General features: G+C 33.6%; 1 protein-coding gene and 1 long non-coding RNA gene across 24 annotated transcripts in view; both read left to right on the top strand.

Moving 5' to 3' along the window:
* The window catches only part of LOC111504582 (uncharacterized), a 377,607-nt gene that overhangs the window by 211,737 nt on the left and 147,461 nt on the right, over positions 1-18,409 (top strand). The window contains exon 4 of one of the 23 annotated variants that reach the window (XM_074182057.1): positions 12,867-13,171. The exons of 20 other annotated variants lie outside the window; for them this stretch is intronic. In XM_074182057.1, coding sequence (XP_074038158.1) covers positions 12,867-13,156 — 290 coding nt within the window. In that variant the 3' untranslated portion in view covers positions 13,157-13,171. Of the gene's footprint in view, positions 1-996; positions 1,296-9,130; positions 9,949-12,866; positions 13,172-18,409 lie in introns of those variants that run through there. 2 more of the 23 variants (XM_074182059.1, XM_023159198.2) reach the window with 2 other exon arrangements.
* On the top strand, positions 15,575-16,037 carry LOC141485484 (uncharacterized). Its single transcript, XR_012467235.1, has 2 exons — positions 15,575-15,739; positions 15,791-16,037. It is a non-coding gene; the product is annotated as an uncharacterized lncRNA (long non-coding RNA).

Raw genomic sequence — 18,409 nt, 5'->3', positions numbered from 1 at the left:
ATAAATATCAATTGGTGCCTCAAACAAAATCTCAAACAGTCCTGTCATGAGTGTATAGGTCTCTTAGGTTGAACCCAGATTCCCACTCGTTGAAATACTATATTCTATTATTCTGCTGATAATGATCGAGAGAACCTTGCAAGTGAGTTAGGAGATTTAATTCGATATCCGTAGTATTAGCCAAGAGAATAGTGAACCAGACTATTTTTTTACATCAGATCTCGTATCAACAAGAATTTTATTCTGCAATTTTGTTCAGTGATTTGGAAATACTAATTGTCATATTATACCAATTGAATATCATTCAACTCTCGATATATTCGAATTGAATGACTCCATCTAACATCCCATATATAATAGTATTCGAGAAAATACTTAATCTGTCATTGAAGTATAAAAAAAATCTCAACTCTGGGATTATTGAGCTTCGTCGAATATTCAGTTATAGACAAATTTAGCTGAAATACATGCTTGCTGAAAGAATACAAAAACACATTACAATTTCAGTTAATGTTCATTTTCTCAGTGTTATTCAAGAGTAATTCTACCCATTTTAAATTTTATTTTGAACAATCGTGACTTCGTTTCTGGATATCTACAGTTCTCATTTTCACTTTTTTGATGATAGATAACCTACCCCTCACTAATCCATAGAAAATACTATCAATAACAATTATTTCTCATTATGCAATTCATACTACTTGGGAAAAAGTTTTTGGCTTTCACTTCTCCATATTTATATATGGAAAACTTCATCCAATTTTTTATATAAAATTAACGTATTTGTATGACCCACAACATCATGATGAAAAGTTTATTTCGTACTCAATTACTTCCTTCAGTTTTTAGTATAAAGATGAAAAAGTGAATGCTACAAAGTTTTTTTCTCAAAAACTAATCCCCCCAGAAATATAACCTCCAAAAATTCAAAGTGTCTGCTTGTTCTTGAATATTAAAAATCACAACATTAACAATCCAAATGATACATTTTTTTAGGTAAAATATATTTCAAGGAAGGCAAACGCAAGGGATCCTTTTACATCATCCTCAATAGACAATCCTTCGGCTTAGATAAGAAACTCGCTGACAAATCCATATGGATGTGTACTCGGTACCGCCAGACTAAGTGCAAAGCAAGAGTAACTACCAAACAAAATATGGCGATCGTAACTGACATTCATAACCATGAACTCGACCTCCTCACGGAAGATCTGAATAGCTTACCATTCAAATTTGTTACCATTCATAAAAAATTTTCGTAAAATAGTTTATTATATTTATTTTTTCTGTAATAATATTAGTTTCTTTGTTCCCCCTACTACTGCTGGTTACTGCTGGTTATATACGGTTGTTATATGCTGGTTATATAAGTCAGAAACGGACGTGTAATCGAAAATTTTGAAGGACACTTTTTATTTCTAGGGGGACTAATTCTGATATGAAAATCATACCCGAAACTTCACCCCCCTGCGGTCAGCAACTACCCCCCCTACTTTTTTTAATGGTGTGGGGTGTTGAGTGATACATCATTCGAAAGGTAATTGGTCCCTCTATTACCTCTGTATTTTTTTTTAATTGGTTCATTCGTTATTGAGAAATTGAATGTTGAACGTTTTATTTAAGAAAAAACAGAAAATTCGCTGGCGTTCATTCTAATGAGTAAGTCAACAACAAATTAGTGGAAACAAAATCAACGGATAAATTTTTTAAAATGACCTCCACTTAGTTCCATACAATAAATAATACAGTCTACTCTCAGAAGCGTTCCGTACATTATTTAAGATGTCCAGAGTTAGCAATTGGCATTCTCGAAAAATTATCTAACTTACTTAACTGATAATTCGTAGACTTTTAAGGGAATTATTAGAAAAATAAAACTTTTGGAAACAAATACGAAACTTTTTTATAAGATTGGTGAAAAATTATCCTCAGGGTCCAACCGTTCAATTAGAATAGAAGAGAATGTTTATAGCGTGGCCGGACAAGAGCTGGATTTTAAAAAGCAGTATGTACTTTTTTGTATTGGAAAATTATTACTGTGATTTTGAGAAACTATATTTTGGAAGGACCTGTGGAACGGTGAGAAGTATGGAAAAGTTGTCTGTATTCATAGAGAAATACAATTTCTACGTGAATATTTTTCTAATTTCAGGATTTTGAGTTTTATTTAATGAATAAAAATATGACTGAATCATTCTCAAGTCATGTAACAATAAACAGAAATAAAAATACATGACCTCACTTGTTCACAAACCTCATCCCTGTCAATGGCTATATTGTTTGGTTATCATTATTTTATAGAGAATTCAGAACAATGTCGTTGACTTTACTTAACTAGAGCTTTAGAATAAGATTCTGGGATGTGAGTAAGGGTTCCACGGGTATCTACTGTTTGATGTTTTCGGTGATTAAATTCCTTGAAACAATCAACTTCTACTATGCTGTGAATACACTATGTGTAATAACTGATACTATGAAACGAGTACACATCATTTCAACTTAACGCATGTTACTTTAATTTTCATCTTAAACATAATTTTTAACTGACTAGATGTGAGTATTAAAAATAATTACGGCTATGTTCGTAAGTATATAATAATAATATCATCTTTATTATTTCATAAACAAAGAAAACTCAACATAACTTATACAGGGTGATTCAAAAGTACTTTGACAAACTTCAGGAGGTGATTCCTCACAATATTCTTATATGAATTGTCCAAATGAATAAATGTCCGGAAACGCTTCGTTTCTAAGATACAGGATGTTGAAGTTTTATTTTTATTTTCGTTTTTTTCAAATAACTTTTGAAATACTGAACTTAATTGAACGAAACTTGGTAATAGGAGGTTTTTGAGGTGTCGAATTCGAACCTGATGTTCTTATTGCTCTTACTCGTAGGGGGCGCCACCTACACGTCTTTTTCTTTTTTAAAGATTCATAACTTTTTTGGGCGTACTTCTAGCACATTTTTCTGTAAAATAATCGATTTCTCTCTCATATCTACGTAAATAAGCTAACCTTGGTACTAGTCGCTGTAAGCAACCGTTTTCTAAATATTTGGACTTGAAAACTTCAAGTCGATTATTTGATGATCGATGCATGTTGAAGTTATTACGAATATTTTGCATTTTTCACAAGAATGCTTTAAAAATAAATTTGACGTTTGTGAGTAGTTTTGGTAATTACATATTTTGTGACAGTTAGACGTTTTGTTGAAGTTTCTGTAAGTAGAAGTAGAAAACACTCATTTTGAAAAAATGGATTATTTAAACAATAATGCTCATTTAGCCGATATGCATTTCGTTTATGGCCTTGCGGATGACAATGCGCGCGAAGCAAGACGTATTTACCAGGAGCGATTTCCTAATCGAGTACTGCCTTCAGCTCCAACATTTACTAGTCTCCACCGTCGTTTGGCAGAAACAGGTAGCTTTAAGAGGGCAGCTGATATTATTGGAAGACCACGAGCAGTCCGAACCCCAGAATTGGAAGAAGCTGTTTTGAACGCTCTCGAGGAGAATCCAGAAATAAGCACAAGAGTAATTGCTGAAGCTGTCAATTCTACTCAGTCCACAGTTTGGAGAATTATCCACGATCAACAGTTTTATCCATACCATATTCAAAGGGTACAAGCTCTTTTGCCACGAGACTTTCCCCAACGCATTACTATGTGTCAATGGTTTTTGAGAAAATTGGCTGGAAATCCTCAATATTTAAGATATGTACTCTTCACGGACGAGGCAAACTTCTCCCGAAATGCCATCACAAACTTTCATAACAACCATGTTTGGGCTCTCGAAAATCCGCACGCAGTTAGTGAAAGGCATTATCAGTATCAATTTTCTGTAAATGTATGCGGCAATAATTGATAATTACTTGATAGGTCCTTTCTTTCTTCCGCTCCTACTGAATGACGCAACTTACAGACACTTTTTAGAAAATGAATTGCCGGGACTACTTCAGAATGTACCATTAGAAATTCGTATCCGCATGTGGTTTATGCATGATGGGGCTCCGGCCCATTTTAGCGTTGTAGCCAGGGAATTCCTTAACACAGTCTTTCCAAATCGATGGATCGGTAGGGGTGTAGAAGAACCTAACCAGGCCTGGGCACCAAGGTCCCCAGATCTAAACTTGATAGATTTTTATTTTTGGGGACATTTGAAGTCACTAGTTTATAAGACTCTAGTAGTGAACGAGGAAGATCTAAGAAACCGAATAGTAGACGCCTGTGAAACAATAAGAAACACACCTATAATTTTTGAGCGGGTACCAGATTCAATGAGTAGACGACTGACTGCTTGTATCTTCGCTGAAGATGGACACTTCCAACAATTTATTTGAATACAATTTAGTTTCGTTTATTTTAGTTTATTCTACATATTCAAAATTTCCTGAAATAAAATGTTGACATTTCTTGCAAATTTTATTAAAACAAATACTGATTATGCACCCTTGATACAAAAATAACTATTTCGCTTAAGGATGTCATAAAGGAACGTACCCAACAGTAATGGCCTCTTCAAATGAGTAAAACGTCAAATCCATTTCCAAAGGATTCTTGTGGAAAAAGAAAAATATTCGTAATAACTTCAACATGCATCGATTATCAAATAATCGACTTGAAGTTTTTAAGTCCAAATATTTAGAAAACGGTTGCTTACAGCGACTAGTAACAAGGGTAGCTTATTTACGTAGATATGATAAAGGAATCAATTTTTCAACTGAAAAATGTGCTAGAAGTACGCCCAAAAAAGTTATGAATCTTTAGGGTGGCGCCCCCTACGAGTAAGAGCAATAAGAACATCAGGTTTGAATTCGACACCTCAAAAACCTCCTATTAACAAGTTTCGTTTAATTAAGTTCAGTATTTCAAAAGTTATTTGAAAAAAAGGAAAATAAAAATAAAACTTCAACATCCTGTATCTTGGAAACGAAGCGTTTCTGGACATTTATTTATTTGGACAATTCATATTAGAATATTGTGAGAAAACACCTCCTGAAGTTTGTCAAAGTACTTTTGAATCACCCTGAAAAAAAAACAAAATAAAGAAAAAAACAAAAAGAAAACTGTAATTGTTATACAGTGTCATCCCCAAAGTATGCACCATTTAGGTTTTTCGACGAAATGTTAGTCCTGATAAAAGTTTGTGCATCCCCTAAAACTGAACACGCACCAACAAAATATAGTACAATACACGTAATGTACGAGGAGCCTTCAAATATTTGATTTTGAGACAAGAGTTAAAGTACTAATACTTTGAAAAATCTAGATTTCGAGTAATGGCCGTCTAAGCCAAGTTTTATTTTTAACCCATTTTTTTTTAAATGGGGATTACCAAAAAAAATTTGCTAAAACGATAAAGAGACAGCATCCTGTATACGATGGTTTATCTTAAAAGCCTGTAATATTACGAATTGCACAACTGTGCTGTTAACCACGGTCAATATTTTTGAAGAGTGAAACAATTTTCAAAGTGTTCAGTGCAAAGTTATTTTTATTTTTTGTTAAATCCAAAAATTACTCAAAATTATACTGTATTGTAACAAGAACTTAATATCCAATGATATCAAATCACAAAACATCACAATAAAATGGATATTTCGGAACAAACTCATTGATTTCTGGAGATTTTCTTGTCCAAAATTATTCTCCAAAATAATCTCCAGAAAGTCAATGAGTTTGTTCCAAAATACCTATTTTATTTTGATGTTTTGTGATTTGATATTATTGAATATTAAGTTCTTGTTACAATGCAGTATAATTTTGTGTAATTTTCAGTGTTAACAAAAAATTAAAATAATTTCGCACCAAAAACTGATGATTTTACTTTTCAAAAAAATTGACCGTGGTTAACACCATAGTTGTGTTATTTGTAATATTGCAGGCTCTCAAAATAAACCGTCGTATACAGGATGCTGTCTATTTATCGTTTTTGCAAATTTTTATTTTCGTAGTTCCCATTAAAAAAAAATGGATTTTTCAAAATAAGTGTACTTTATACTCTTGTCTCAAAATCAAATATTTGAAGGCTCCTCGTATATTACATGTGATTTACTATATTTTGTTGGTGCATGTTTAGTTTTAGGGGATGCATCTAAACCTTTTATCAAGAATAACTTTTTGCGATAAACCCTTAATAAATAAGTTTCCCATATGGTGCATACTTTGGGGATGACACTGTATATAGGTAATGATAATATAATATAAATACGAACAACTACCTTAGCTAAAGAGTTTAGTTCACCTATTCCTTACAAGATATCATATATTTTTTATATTTAGTTTTGAACTTTGTAAAATTTAATTGTTCGAGAGAGTTGGTGATAGAATGAAACTTTTGTCGAATTTGGTACCTAAAAGACCGCCTGAACACTTTGGCATTGCAAGCATATTTTTATGTCGAATATTCAAGTTGTGAATGTTTGTACGATATGTAATTTTCCTATAAAGATATGAAAGTTTTTTTGTAACAATTATTTTATGGAAAAAACATACAGTGTGAAATAACCTTCTTTTCTCCAGGTTCAATCACCTAATTTTTCGAAAGGTATATGAGATCCTTTGTCGCCGACCAATACCAGAAATCAACTTAAGGCACTAGTTTTGAATTTTTTGAATCTTTTTTGTATTGAGTGGTTAATCATTGGCCATAAAGAACATGCACGTAGTTGAAAGCACCAAATATTCACATAAGGACTTCTTCACATGATGAGACAAAATATGTCGGTTACCATAAATGATTTCCAATGCAGAGTAGGCATGTTGTAAAAGTTCATTCATGAATTTTTCAAATCTCAGATCTACATCCATCAAAACACCAAGGTTTTCTGCTACACAAACAAATGGTTCATTTCGAATGCAGATTTTGACATAGTTAATCACTATGGAACGGTGAATTCTTAGACCAAAGGTCATTATATTCGATTTACTAGGGTTTATAAATGAACACTGGTCCGTTGATAGTTCAACAAATCTGTTTATATTTGCATTGACAATGTCACAAGTATTGTCTGCCATTTTCGCCGGAAAGTTGTGTTTGAGTATCATCAGCGTATAAATGCACCTGACAAGTGTGAAGGGCCTGTAGTAAGTGTGAAGTATATATAGAGAACAATGAAGTGCCGAGTATGGATTTTTGAGGCACTCCTGATTTGAGATACAAGATATCTGAGCTGCATTCCTCTGTATTAACCAGTTGCTGTCTAGTCCGTCAGAAAAACCATTATAATTCAAAATACTGAACAAAAGATCATGATTATTAGTATCAAACGCCCGACTGAAATCTAGGAGTACTACCACATTTGTTTTTATCTCTTGCTTTCATTACGTCATCCCCAATATGTAGAATGTAGAAGAGCGGTTGTACAGCTTTGCTCTTTTCGAAATCCCAATTGAACAGAAGGCAACAGAGAAAAGTTGAACAAGAAAATATTCAGCACCGAAAAATGCCTATGCTCTAGGCTTCAAATCCCGAAATTTTATAAAAAGAGACTGTGAGACGCTTCTAGAGAATAACAGTTCAAAAAATCGTGTAAAAACCTTGTTGGAGATATATGAATATATAATAATGATGAAGCTAGTTTCAAATTATGAATACTCTGACCCGTTACTTAATGAAAATTTATAACAATATTCATGACACTGATTATAGAGTTTTCATAATAAATTCTATTTAGTACATCAAACTATTCTACAATATCTATCATATAACAGTAGATTATAACAAAAAGTTCGAGAAAGTTCTTGAGGATAACGTTGCTAGTGTTGAAAGTTCGATTCAATATATGCCCGATTCCTCGAAGGGACTAGTTCGAGAAAAGGTCAGGAATCAAATCTCTAAGAACATTATAACAGATAAACGGAAGCATTCAATAAACAACGAGAAATAGCGAAGTGGCGCACTATAAGGAATTTGAAACCTTGTCTATTGCGGAACCAGGTTTTAGTATAAAAAACTCTTTAGAGTTCATACAACATACAAAAAACATGGTTCTGCAAGAAGGTGAGATTTTGGTTTCTTTTGATGTTAGTTCATTATTTCCTAGCGTCCCAATTCTACAGACCTTGCAATACATCAGGGAACTACTAGAGAAAAATAATTTCAATAACAACGAAATCGATGAATTCGTTTCTCTTACCAATTTGTGTATGAAACAAAAGTGTTTCCAGGTAGAAGGTTGCTTTTATGAACAACAGTGATCTATACATCGAAACTCATCAAATATATCCAGTTTTGTAGTATGCATTAGTTCGCTGATAATACACAGCCACATCACAGTTGAATAATGCAAATGAGAAAGTACAGACTCACCATTGTTTGATGAACAACTGTAGTAAGTGTAGTTTCATTGATTTCGACCTCAAAAACTCCAGAAGTAGTGTATACAATTCCATTGATAGTCGAGTTAACGATGATTCGTTAACGAAAAACTAAATAACTTTTTTTTTAATCTTGTTTTGTTAATAACAATTGCAATTTTTTACCTGCACCAAAATCCTTCAAAAAAATTTTTCTAGAGGTGATTCCGAATCGAATGAGCTATCGCTCATATTTTTAGAACCTTTATCTCTATTTTTCATGTTTTTGAACTTGTTGATTAGACTACGAAACATCGTCAGCCACTTCAAACAAACTTCTGTTTACGTTATATCTTCGGCATTCATAGGAGATACAGAATTTCATACCATGATTGCTGAAAGAATATAAATAATAGAAGAATTTCACAAACTGAAACCTTGTTCCAATTAATTATTATCATTATAAGACATATCGGATAAAGGTAAGCTATCTCTTTGTGGTACAATAATAAGCTAACAATGTGTACACCTATATAAATAGGTAGAATTGATTTTTTCATAGTATCTTGCGATTTATTTTTGAGGTGATTTTTCATCATCTAAATTGAACTTCGTTTTAACGTATGTCTCCTTCATTTTTTGTATGAAAATAATAAAGACCTTCAATCTTCAATTTTCACATTCCAATCATTGTAATCATTGTATTAATATGCTTTACCTTCGTAGGCGTTATAACCTAAAATTACCAGATTTAACAAATACTTTCACTCTTCCAAAGGTGTCTGTGTGTGATGGAAGCAAATTCATAGTCAACTTTGTTTTCAGGTATCATATACTTTGAACCAACAGGGAGGAGAAATTCCAAAGTAATCTTGAACAACTATAAATACGAAATAAATTTGAGGACATCAGATAAAGAAACCTATTGGAAATGTGTTAGTTATTACAAAACAAAATGTCCTGCGAGACTGAAGACCACAGGGAGCTTAGTGAGGCTAAGCTTCAAGGGACATAATCATCAACCAGAAATAACAGATTTAACTAAACTACCCTGCAAAATAGTAACAGTCCAAGGTACCTCGAAGTAATATGGCGTAGATGATACCCCAAGTAATCAATCTACCTTTAATTCCAACCATAAGATTACTTGATCTTACATATTTATGGGATATACATTTTGAGAAAAATCTTGATCAACGAAATAATGAAATTATGTTGAAATTCTAATTCCGGTGTTCAAATAAACATCTTTCAATAAAATGAAAACAAAACTCATAGCGGACCATGTAACTCGAAGGCACGCAATTTGATTAAAGGCTGCGGGCACGAGGATCGCGACGGCCAAGCGATGGTGACTGCGCGGAGCCGGGCGATGAAGAGAAATATCTCGCGTAGGCACGATGTTGTTGTGTGTATCGCCACCGTTCCGCCGACGCGTTTCCTCGCCATCGCTCGGCCGTCGCCATTTTCGTGCCAGCAGCATGTAAGACTCATCTTTTGTTGGACGATGTACAGATTTACTTTTAGGGTTAACTATTCCTCAAAACTTATGTCTCGTACATGTATATTTTTTCAGAAATCATTTTTATGAACGTTTCATTCTACAACTTTCCACTGTTAATAAATTTCAATAATGAAACTTTCGATGAATTTTTTTTTTTATGACAAACTGATTCCAAATCGGTATATTAGTAGTATATTAGTAGTATATATATATATATATATATATATATATATATATATATATATATATATATATATATATTCCCAATATCACTGAATATACTTCCATTGAACTCTATTATCTGGAAAAGAATCGTTGTCACTCAACATGAACTACATGCGATAATCAAATTATCAAGTAATTGTCTATCAGAACCAATTTTTAACTAGAATCAACAATTAATCACTTGATAAGAACCTCTGGCGTGAAATGAATCAACTTCAAGAAGGTTTCAGGATATTTTTCAGCTAAGTCCATAAAAACCAATTCTCAAATACCAATTCTTGAAGATCAAACCCGACGTCACAAAAATAGAACACATAATAGTCTGGTTCACATGTACTCGATTTAGCTCTTTTTGGTGACATTTTTCAGCCCTGTCCAAAAATTACGACCAAGGTGTCATTCGATTCGTATTTTTGCCTAGAAAGTTTAAGGAAAAGTCCGAAAACGCGCCGATAAAAATTACAAAAGTTATAAACAATTAAGTGAAAAAAAAATTTGGGCTTTAGTTTTTTCTTAATATCTCGGAAAATTTTAAAAATTTTGGAAATTTGAAAAAAGATTTGAAAAGATCAATGAATTTGCATGAAAAAAGTCTCGATTCCCGAAACTGTATCTAGATTATTTATAATTTTTACAGAGCCCTGAAAATAGAGCCAAAAGCGGGTAGTCTGGCTTCCGCGCGCCTTTCGTCACTCTGACATAAAAACAAAAAAATTATTTAAACATATTACATGTAAATGTTAAGGAATGAAAAAATTCATGTTATATTGGCATATATCAATAAACAATAATCCGCAGTCAAAAAATTTTTATCCCAATTTTAACGTTAATTATAAATTTGTTAATTAATAACTTTTTCTGAATTGAAAGATAATATAAAAATCCCTATAATCATTAAACTAAAACCCTGGCATTTTTTTCCTTTGGTGAAGTTATCCTCAATAGGCAAAAAAATAGATTACCGTTGCCAAAATAAAAAAATTGATATTTTCTATTTTTTATTAACAGTTGAAAATTATAATTTTATAAAAAATACATTACAAATTTTTTTAAAATTTTTTATTGTTTCAATGTCTCATGGCTAAAAACTACTTAATAATATTTTTTTTTAATTTTTTACAGCTATTGTTAATAAATTTATCATAAACAAATACATTATTTATAAGCAATTCGAAATTTTTCTTTGCATTATGTTAATGGAAAAAAATCATGATTTTTAGAAAAAAATGGTTTCTCAAAAAAATTTCTTTGTTGCTAAAAAATGCGTTTGTTGATCAACAATCGTTTTTTGCAACTAAATATTAAAATTAAGGAACCGTTTTTTTTCATCATAAATTCTATTGTTCTTTAAGGTTTTGAGAAAACTTATTTTTTATTCTTTTTTCAATTGTTTATTTAAAAACAATTGTTATAAACAATTTTTTTTTTAATTTTTTGCAATACTTTGTTCTATAATAAAAGTAACTATGTGTTTCTTTCTTTAATTTATTCTATTTTTTATAAAACTTTTAATATTGTGATATTAAAAAAAACATAGTTACTTTCATTATAGAACAAAGTATTGAAAAATAAGAATTTGTTTATAAGAATTTTTTTTTAACAAACAATTAAAAAAAGAATTAAAAAAAAGTTTTTTCAAAACCTTAAAGAATTAAAAAAAACGGTTCCTCAATTTTAATATTTAGTTGCAAAAAACGATTGTTAAGTAACAAATGATTTTTTAGCAAAAAAGAAATTTTTTTAAGAAACCATTTTTTTTCTAAAAATCATGATTTTTTTCAACTAACATAATGCAAAAAAAAATTTCGAATTGCTTATAAACAATGTATTTGTTTATAATAAATTTATCAACAATAGCTGTAAAAAATTACCCCTGTAGTACCTACAGGGGTGGTATATAATGGCTAATGTAATGAATAATTGTTAGTTTATTGTATGAGTTTAAAAATGTCCGCCTAGGACGAAACTGCAGTAACGTTAATTACAAATAAAAGTGGTAAAAAACATAGAAAGTTTCATTTCTCTTTTCTTCATTATGATTTCCTACCTAACGGCTACATCCATCAATTTATATATTTACACCATTCACATATTTCTTCTATTTGAACTAACATATAGTTTGACGAGTGAGTCAATTTGATTAGGTGGTTTCAGCTCTAAGAGACGTGTATGTTTTATAGTGTTGTGAATCATTTGGCGCCCCCTCATACAATTTTTTGTCTAATAATAATGAGGCCCGCACCTGACTCCACTCAGATATTAGTCGGTGCATACACTTAAACTGAGAAAAGCGAATAATTACCTAACTATACTATTCCACCAATTGCTGAACATTTGTTACATTGAAAAAAAAAATGAATCCGTTGAACATCTGAAAAAAAGTTTGCGCATAAACGCCGCCTTCGATGAAAATTTGTATCTTGTTAATCTTGTCATCCAATAAGTGTTATTTTTATTACATGTTGAAATTTATATACTCGTATACACCATGATAATATATACTTATTTGATTTTTTGGCCAAAGATGATCGCTATTGATGAATTCGGCAATGGTTCTGTCACCATAATTTCGTATATATTTTGCCCAACTAAAATTGGTACTATTATTTCAAGCTGCCAAACTGCAGAAATTTGTAATTTAATTTATTCGTGAAATATTATAAAGACAGAATGAAATGAACTATCATGCGATATAAGTGCTTTAGGTGTTATTACAGTACTTGTTTATATTCGTACGGTAATAAGTCACCTGCTGGACTTGGAACGCAAAATACTATAATCTAATAAATATAATATATAATTCATTCACGTAGTATGTTCACAATGTTTCAGATCGACTTTATTACGATTTAGACAGGAATACACAGCCACGAATGATATTAAATGAATATGTTTATAAAAGAAAAGGGGACGAAATCAGAAATGCTTCATATGGCAGATGTATAATGTCCAGGATAAAATGTACAGCAACAATCAAGGCCAAAGAAGACATGGCCTTCATAACACCTCACAATCACCCTCCTGAGAAAATCGTCGATACGTTAGAGTTACCTTACAAACTAGTGTCAGTTGAACAGTGCCCTGAACCGTTGAAGAGAAATAATTACAGCTTCAAAATTTAGGAATAATCTTCATAGAAATGGAGGAACTCGGAACTTTCTCTTTCTATCAAAGTATTAGGTAGAGTATAGGAATGTAGGCTTTCACTACTGGCTTCAATATTTTAGTTGGTTTCCGGGTTTCTCCGTGGTCTTTTTTGGTTATAATATCCAAATGTTTCGACTGCAACTGCGGCAGTCAGTGGCGTGGTCGAAGTACTCTTCTTGACGTATCAACTGAAACGGAAGCTCTCATTTCTGCATATCATTCATACTGCAAATTTTTCGCGCACTTTCTGTAATGGCGGGTTCGCGCGTATTTTCCGCCCGATTTAGATGATATGGCTTCGTTTTGGCGCCTTTCAATGCTGTGTGACAGATCTTTCGTTGATATGCTCTCTCTTCTTTTCTGTTGTGTATTTTTATGATTTCTGAATACATTCTTGTTGAATAATGATTTGATATTGCTAGCCTTTCGATTAGCTTGAATATACCGCTAGCCTCTCGGCTAACTAGAAATATCGGAAGGCTAGCAACGTCGAATCATTATTCAACAAGAATGTATTTAGGAGTCACAGAAATACACAAACACCAAGAGAATTTCAACAGAAAGGAAGAGAGAACATATCTACCAAAGATCTGGCACACAGCTTTGAAAGGTGCCAAAACAAAGCCAACTCACCCAAATCGCGCAGGAACCACGCGTGAACCCACTATTACAGAAAGTGCGCAAAAAATCAGCACTATGAATGACATGGCAGAAATGAGAGCTTCAGTTCCAGTTGATACGTCAAGAAGAGTACTTCGACCACGCCATTGAAGATGACTGCCGTAGTTGTAGTTGAAACGTTTGGAAATTGTAACCAAAGAAGACCACGGCATAACCCGGACACCAATTAAAACATATTTGGTAGAGGTTGGGTTTTTTCTCCAAATTTTATAACCTGAGTCTATTTTCATTTAACATCATGTAATACTTTGAAAAATTTGTAGGTATTCATATAAATGTATTGTATTTTGGTATATTTTGGGAAGATTATAGTCAAATTTATTCAACAAACCATCAAAGGGTGTCATTTCGATTTTAAAAATCCACCAAAGTCCATTTTCAGAACGAAATCGTTGTACACAACGCCATTCAGATGTTTGTAAGACAAGAAATTTGAAATTTGGAAGGAAAGCATGAGTCATTGTAATCGATATTTCTGGAAATATAACAATTGAAAATTTCCTCTGACACTAACTTTTTCACTGACACAGAAAAATGAACCGAATAGTACTCTAAACATTTTTTTCTAGTTAATAAGGTACACTTCAATGTTGAAGTTGAACAAATATCACTCCCTATTAAACTAAATACAGTAAAGCAATGGTAGCTGAACAAATTGATGAAAAGGGAGATTCATACGTTGTCTGTTGAAAAATTTAGGTAAATTTTCATTTTTCTCAAAGAATATGTATTTATTTATCAAAGTCGAATAAAATGAACATGTGCCTTAGATGGTATTGCAGTACAGTATTACAGTACAGTACTCGGTAATAAGTCACCAAGTGGACTCTGATCGTAGAATACAATATTCTAATAAATATAATATATAATTCATCACTTAGTATATTTACAATGTTTCAGATCGACTTTATTACGATTTAGACAGGAATACACAGCCACGAATGATATTAAATGAATATGTTTATAAAAGAAAATGGGACGAAATCAGAAATGCTTCATATGGCAGATGTATAATGTCCAGGATAAAATGTACAGCAACAATCAAGGTCAAAGAAGACATGGCCTTCATAACACCTCACAATCACCCTCCTGAGAAAATCGTCGATACGTTAGAGTTACCTTACAAACTAGTGTCAGTTGAACAGTGCCCTGAACCGTTGAAGAGAAATAATTACAGCTTCAAAATCTAGGAACATTCTTTATAGAAATGGAGGCACTAAAGAACGATCTCTCACTACCAAAGTATTAGGTAGAGTATAGGAATGTAGGTGTCAGTGTTTTGGTTGGTTTCCGGATTTTGCTATGGTCTTCGTTGGTTACAATATCCAAAACGTTTCAACTGCAACTGCGGCATTCATCTTCAGTGGCATGGTAGAAGTACTCTTCTTGACGTATCAACTGAAACTGAAGCTCTCATTTCTGCCATGTCATTTATAGTGCTGATTTTTCTCGCACTTTCTGTAATGGCGGGTTCGCGGGTACTCCTCGCGCGATTTGAATGACATGGCTTCGTTTTGGCACCATTCAATGCCGTGTGTCATATCTTTGATAGATATTTTCTCTCTTCATTTCTGTTGAAGTTCTCTTGATGTTTGTGTTTTTCTATGGCTTCTGAATACATTCTTGTTGAATAATGATTCGGCGTTGCTAGCCTCCCGGCTAGCTAGAAAATATCGGGAGGCTAGCAACGTCAAATCATTATTGAACAAAAATATATTTAGGAGCCATAGAAATACACAAATACCAAGAGAACTTCAACAGAAAAGAAGAGAGAACATATATACTAAAGATCTGACACACAGCATTGAAAGGCGCCAAAACGAAGACATGTCACCTAAATCGCGCGGGAAGTACGCGCGAACCCGCCATTACAGAAAGTACGCGAAAAATCAGCACTATGAATGACATGACAGAAATGAGATCTTCAGTTTCAGTTGATACGTCAAGATTACTTCGACCACGCCACTGAAGATGTCTGTCGCAGTTGCAGTTGAAATGTTTGGAGATAGTAGCCAAAGAAGACCACGGCAAAACCCGGAAACCAATTGAAACATATCAGGTAGAGGTTGGGTTTTTTCTACAAATTTTATTACCTGAGTCTATTTTCATACAAAATCATGTTATACTTTGAAAAATTTGTAGGTATTCATATAAATATATTAAATTTTGGGAAGATTATAGTCAAATTCATTCAACAAACCATCAAAGTCAATTTTCACAACGAAATCGTTATACACAATGCCATTCAGGTGTTTGTAAGACAAGAAATTTGAAACGAAAGCATGGAAACCAATATTTCTGAAAATAAAATAGTTGAAAATTTCCTCTGTTTCAATCAAAAATGGTCTCAAGTCAAAAATTTTGTATAAAACCGAATAGTACTTTAGACATATTTTTCTAATAAATGAGATACATTTCAATGTTGACGTTGAACAAATACCACTTCCTATTAAAACAACTACAGTAAAAAAATGACAGTTGAACAAATTAATTTAAAAGGAGATTCGTACCTTCCCTGTTGAAAAAAAAAAATAGGTGAATTTTCATTTTTCTCAAAAATATGTATTTATCCATCAATTTTGCCCCCTCCGTCCTCCTCAGATAATACTCTTCTGCCAGTGTTTTTTCCAATCCTCGAAGCAGTTACGATATGCACATTTTGTTATGTCCTTGAGCTCTCCCAGGAATTCGGTTTTAATCACCTTGATCTTCGCAAAACGCCGTCCTCTTCAATCTTGGGAACAAGAAAAAGTCATAGCAAGCCAGATCTGGTGAATACGGTGGTTGAGGCATGATTATGGTGAGCAAGTACATTTCTTCTCGCAAGTGGCGTATAACTACAAAATAGTACTCCTTACGACCATGTGGCAAGAACTCCTCATGCACTACGCCACGATAATCTAAGAAAACAGTGGGCCAAACCTTGACATTTGCTCGTGTTTTTTTTTGTTTTGGCTCTCCTGGGCTCTTCCATTGGGACGATTGGACTTTGCTATTCATGTCATACCTGTCATGTCATACCTATGATTTGTCACCATTTATGATCTTTCAAGCAGATCTGGATCGTTGTTTACGTTGTTGACAACAATTCCTAAACGATGCTCATGCGACTATCAAAATTCAGCAATTTTGGATTGAGCTTCGCTGCCACACGCTTCATACCCAAAATTTCTGAAAGAATTGCGTGGCATGAGCCAACTGATATGCCGACATACTCAGCAACTTCTCTAATAGTGATTCGATGATTCTCCATAACAAACTAAACATGCCACACAACTGAAACTGTGAACACTAATAGAATTTACGAAGCCCGCGAAATTTAAACATTTACCCCATTTTTTGAACAATCCACGTACGTAGGTACTAAGAAAATGAGTGTTTCGAAATGAAATTCGAAACATTTACTTTTCTCAACGTTCCAACATAGTAAGATCTAAGGATTGAGTGGGAAATGGGAAAAAATACCAGCGTGGTTCAAACAGAACTGGCTGGTATCCCAATCGCCACAAAAGAAACAACCAGGAAAGGAATTTCTGCACATAACAATCTGCACTGACAACAGACAAGCCCTATTAGCCTTGAACAGACAACGTTTTACCTCAGGGCTAGTACTAGAGTGTCACCAAGATTTAGCCAAAGCCTCGGTAGATAATACCATTATCCTGAGGTGGGTTAAACGGCACGACAGAAGTAAAGGTAATCGCATTGCCGACTCTTTAGCCAACAAGCGGTTGGACTAAGAATTTTAGGACCCAGTAGCACCTACGGCCTGATGACTTCGACAGTTGCGGAACTAGCCAAATGTTACACCCATGCTCAAGTTCTGAAGAGATACGATGGAATCAAAGGATGCAATCTTGCCAGGATCACCCTGGGCGACCCTCGGAAGCTGGCGCCGAGGAAATATCTGGCGATGACAAGGAAAAATCTACGCTTATCAGTAGGATTTCTGACTGGCCACTGTCAACTAAGGACTAAGGAAACTCCTTCATAATATGGGGCTAGTGGACACACCTCTATGCAGGATGTGAGAACAGGAAGATGAGACTGTCAGGCATGTCCTATGCGAGTGCCCGGAGTTATCGTCAATAAGAGAGTGTGTGTTCGGCGAGTCTTGGCCTACACCTGCCGATATAAAGGAGATGTCTCCAAATGACCTGTCCACCTTCCACCTCGGGAGGATGTACAATGGATCACATGTGGCCTTAGTGCTGTGGGCTTACACTCACCCTCCCTACTATACAGATACAGATACAGTAAGATCTGTCAAATAACTATAGTGTAATATCTACTTCCCTGGCTGATCGCATGATTGACAGTGGATTACTTTCTTGATGATGATGATGATGATCCAGCAGATACCTTGCTGAAATCGATCGATTCATCATCTAGAGACCGAAAATTTACTCCTTGGCAGTGCAGATAAACAAGATGAGGTTGTGCTGCGACTGATTTTGTCAACACATAAACGAAACCTTCATCTGGCAAATACCCGATGGGTAATGGAAAATTATTTGTTTTTCGGTAAGAATCTGCTAGATCCCAAT

The sequence above is a fragment of the Leptinotarsa decemlineata genome, unplaced genomic scaffold (genome assembly GCF_025532065.1).
Source record: "Leptinotarsa decemlineata unplaced genomic scaffold, Ldec_3_MD MMD2_tig00026328_RagTag_RagTag, whole genome shotgun sequence".
NCBI classification, from domain to species: domain Eukaryota; kingdom Metazoa; phylum Arthropoda; class Insecta; order Coleoptera; family Chrysomelidae; genus Leptinotarsa; species Leptinotarsa decemlineata.
Note: the sequence above shows the minus strand (reverse complement) of the source record. Positions and strands in the feature narration are given on the sequence as shown.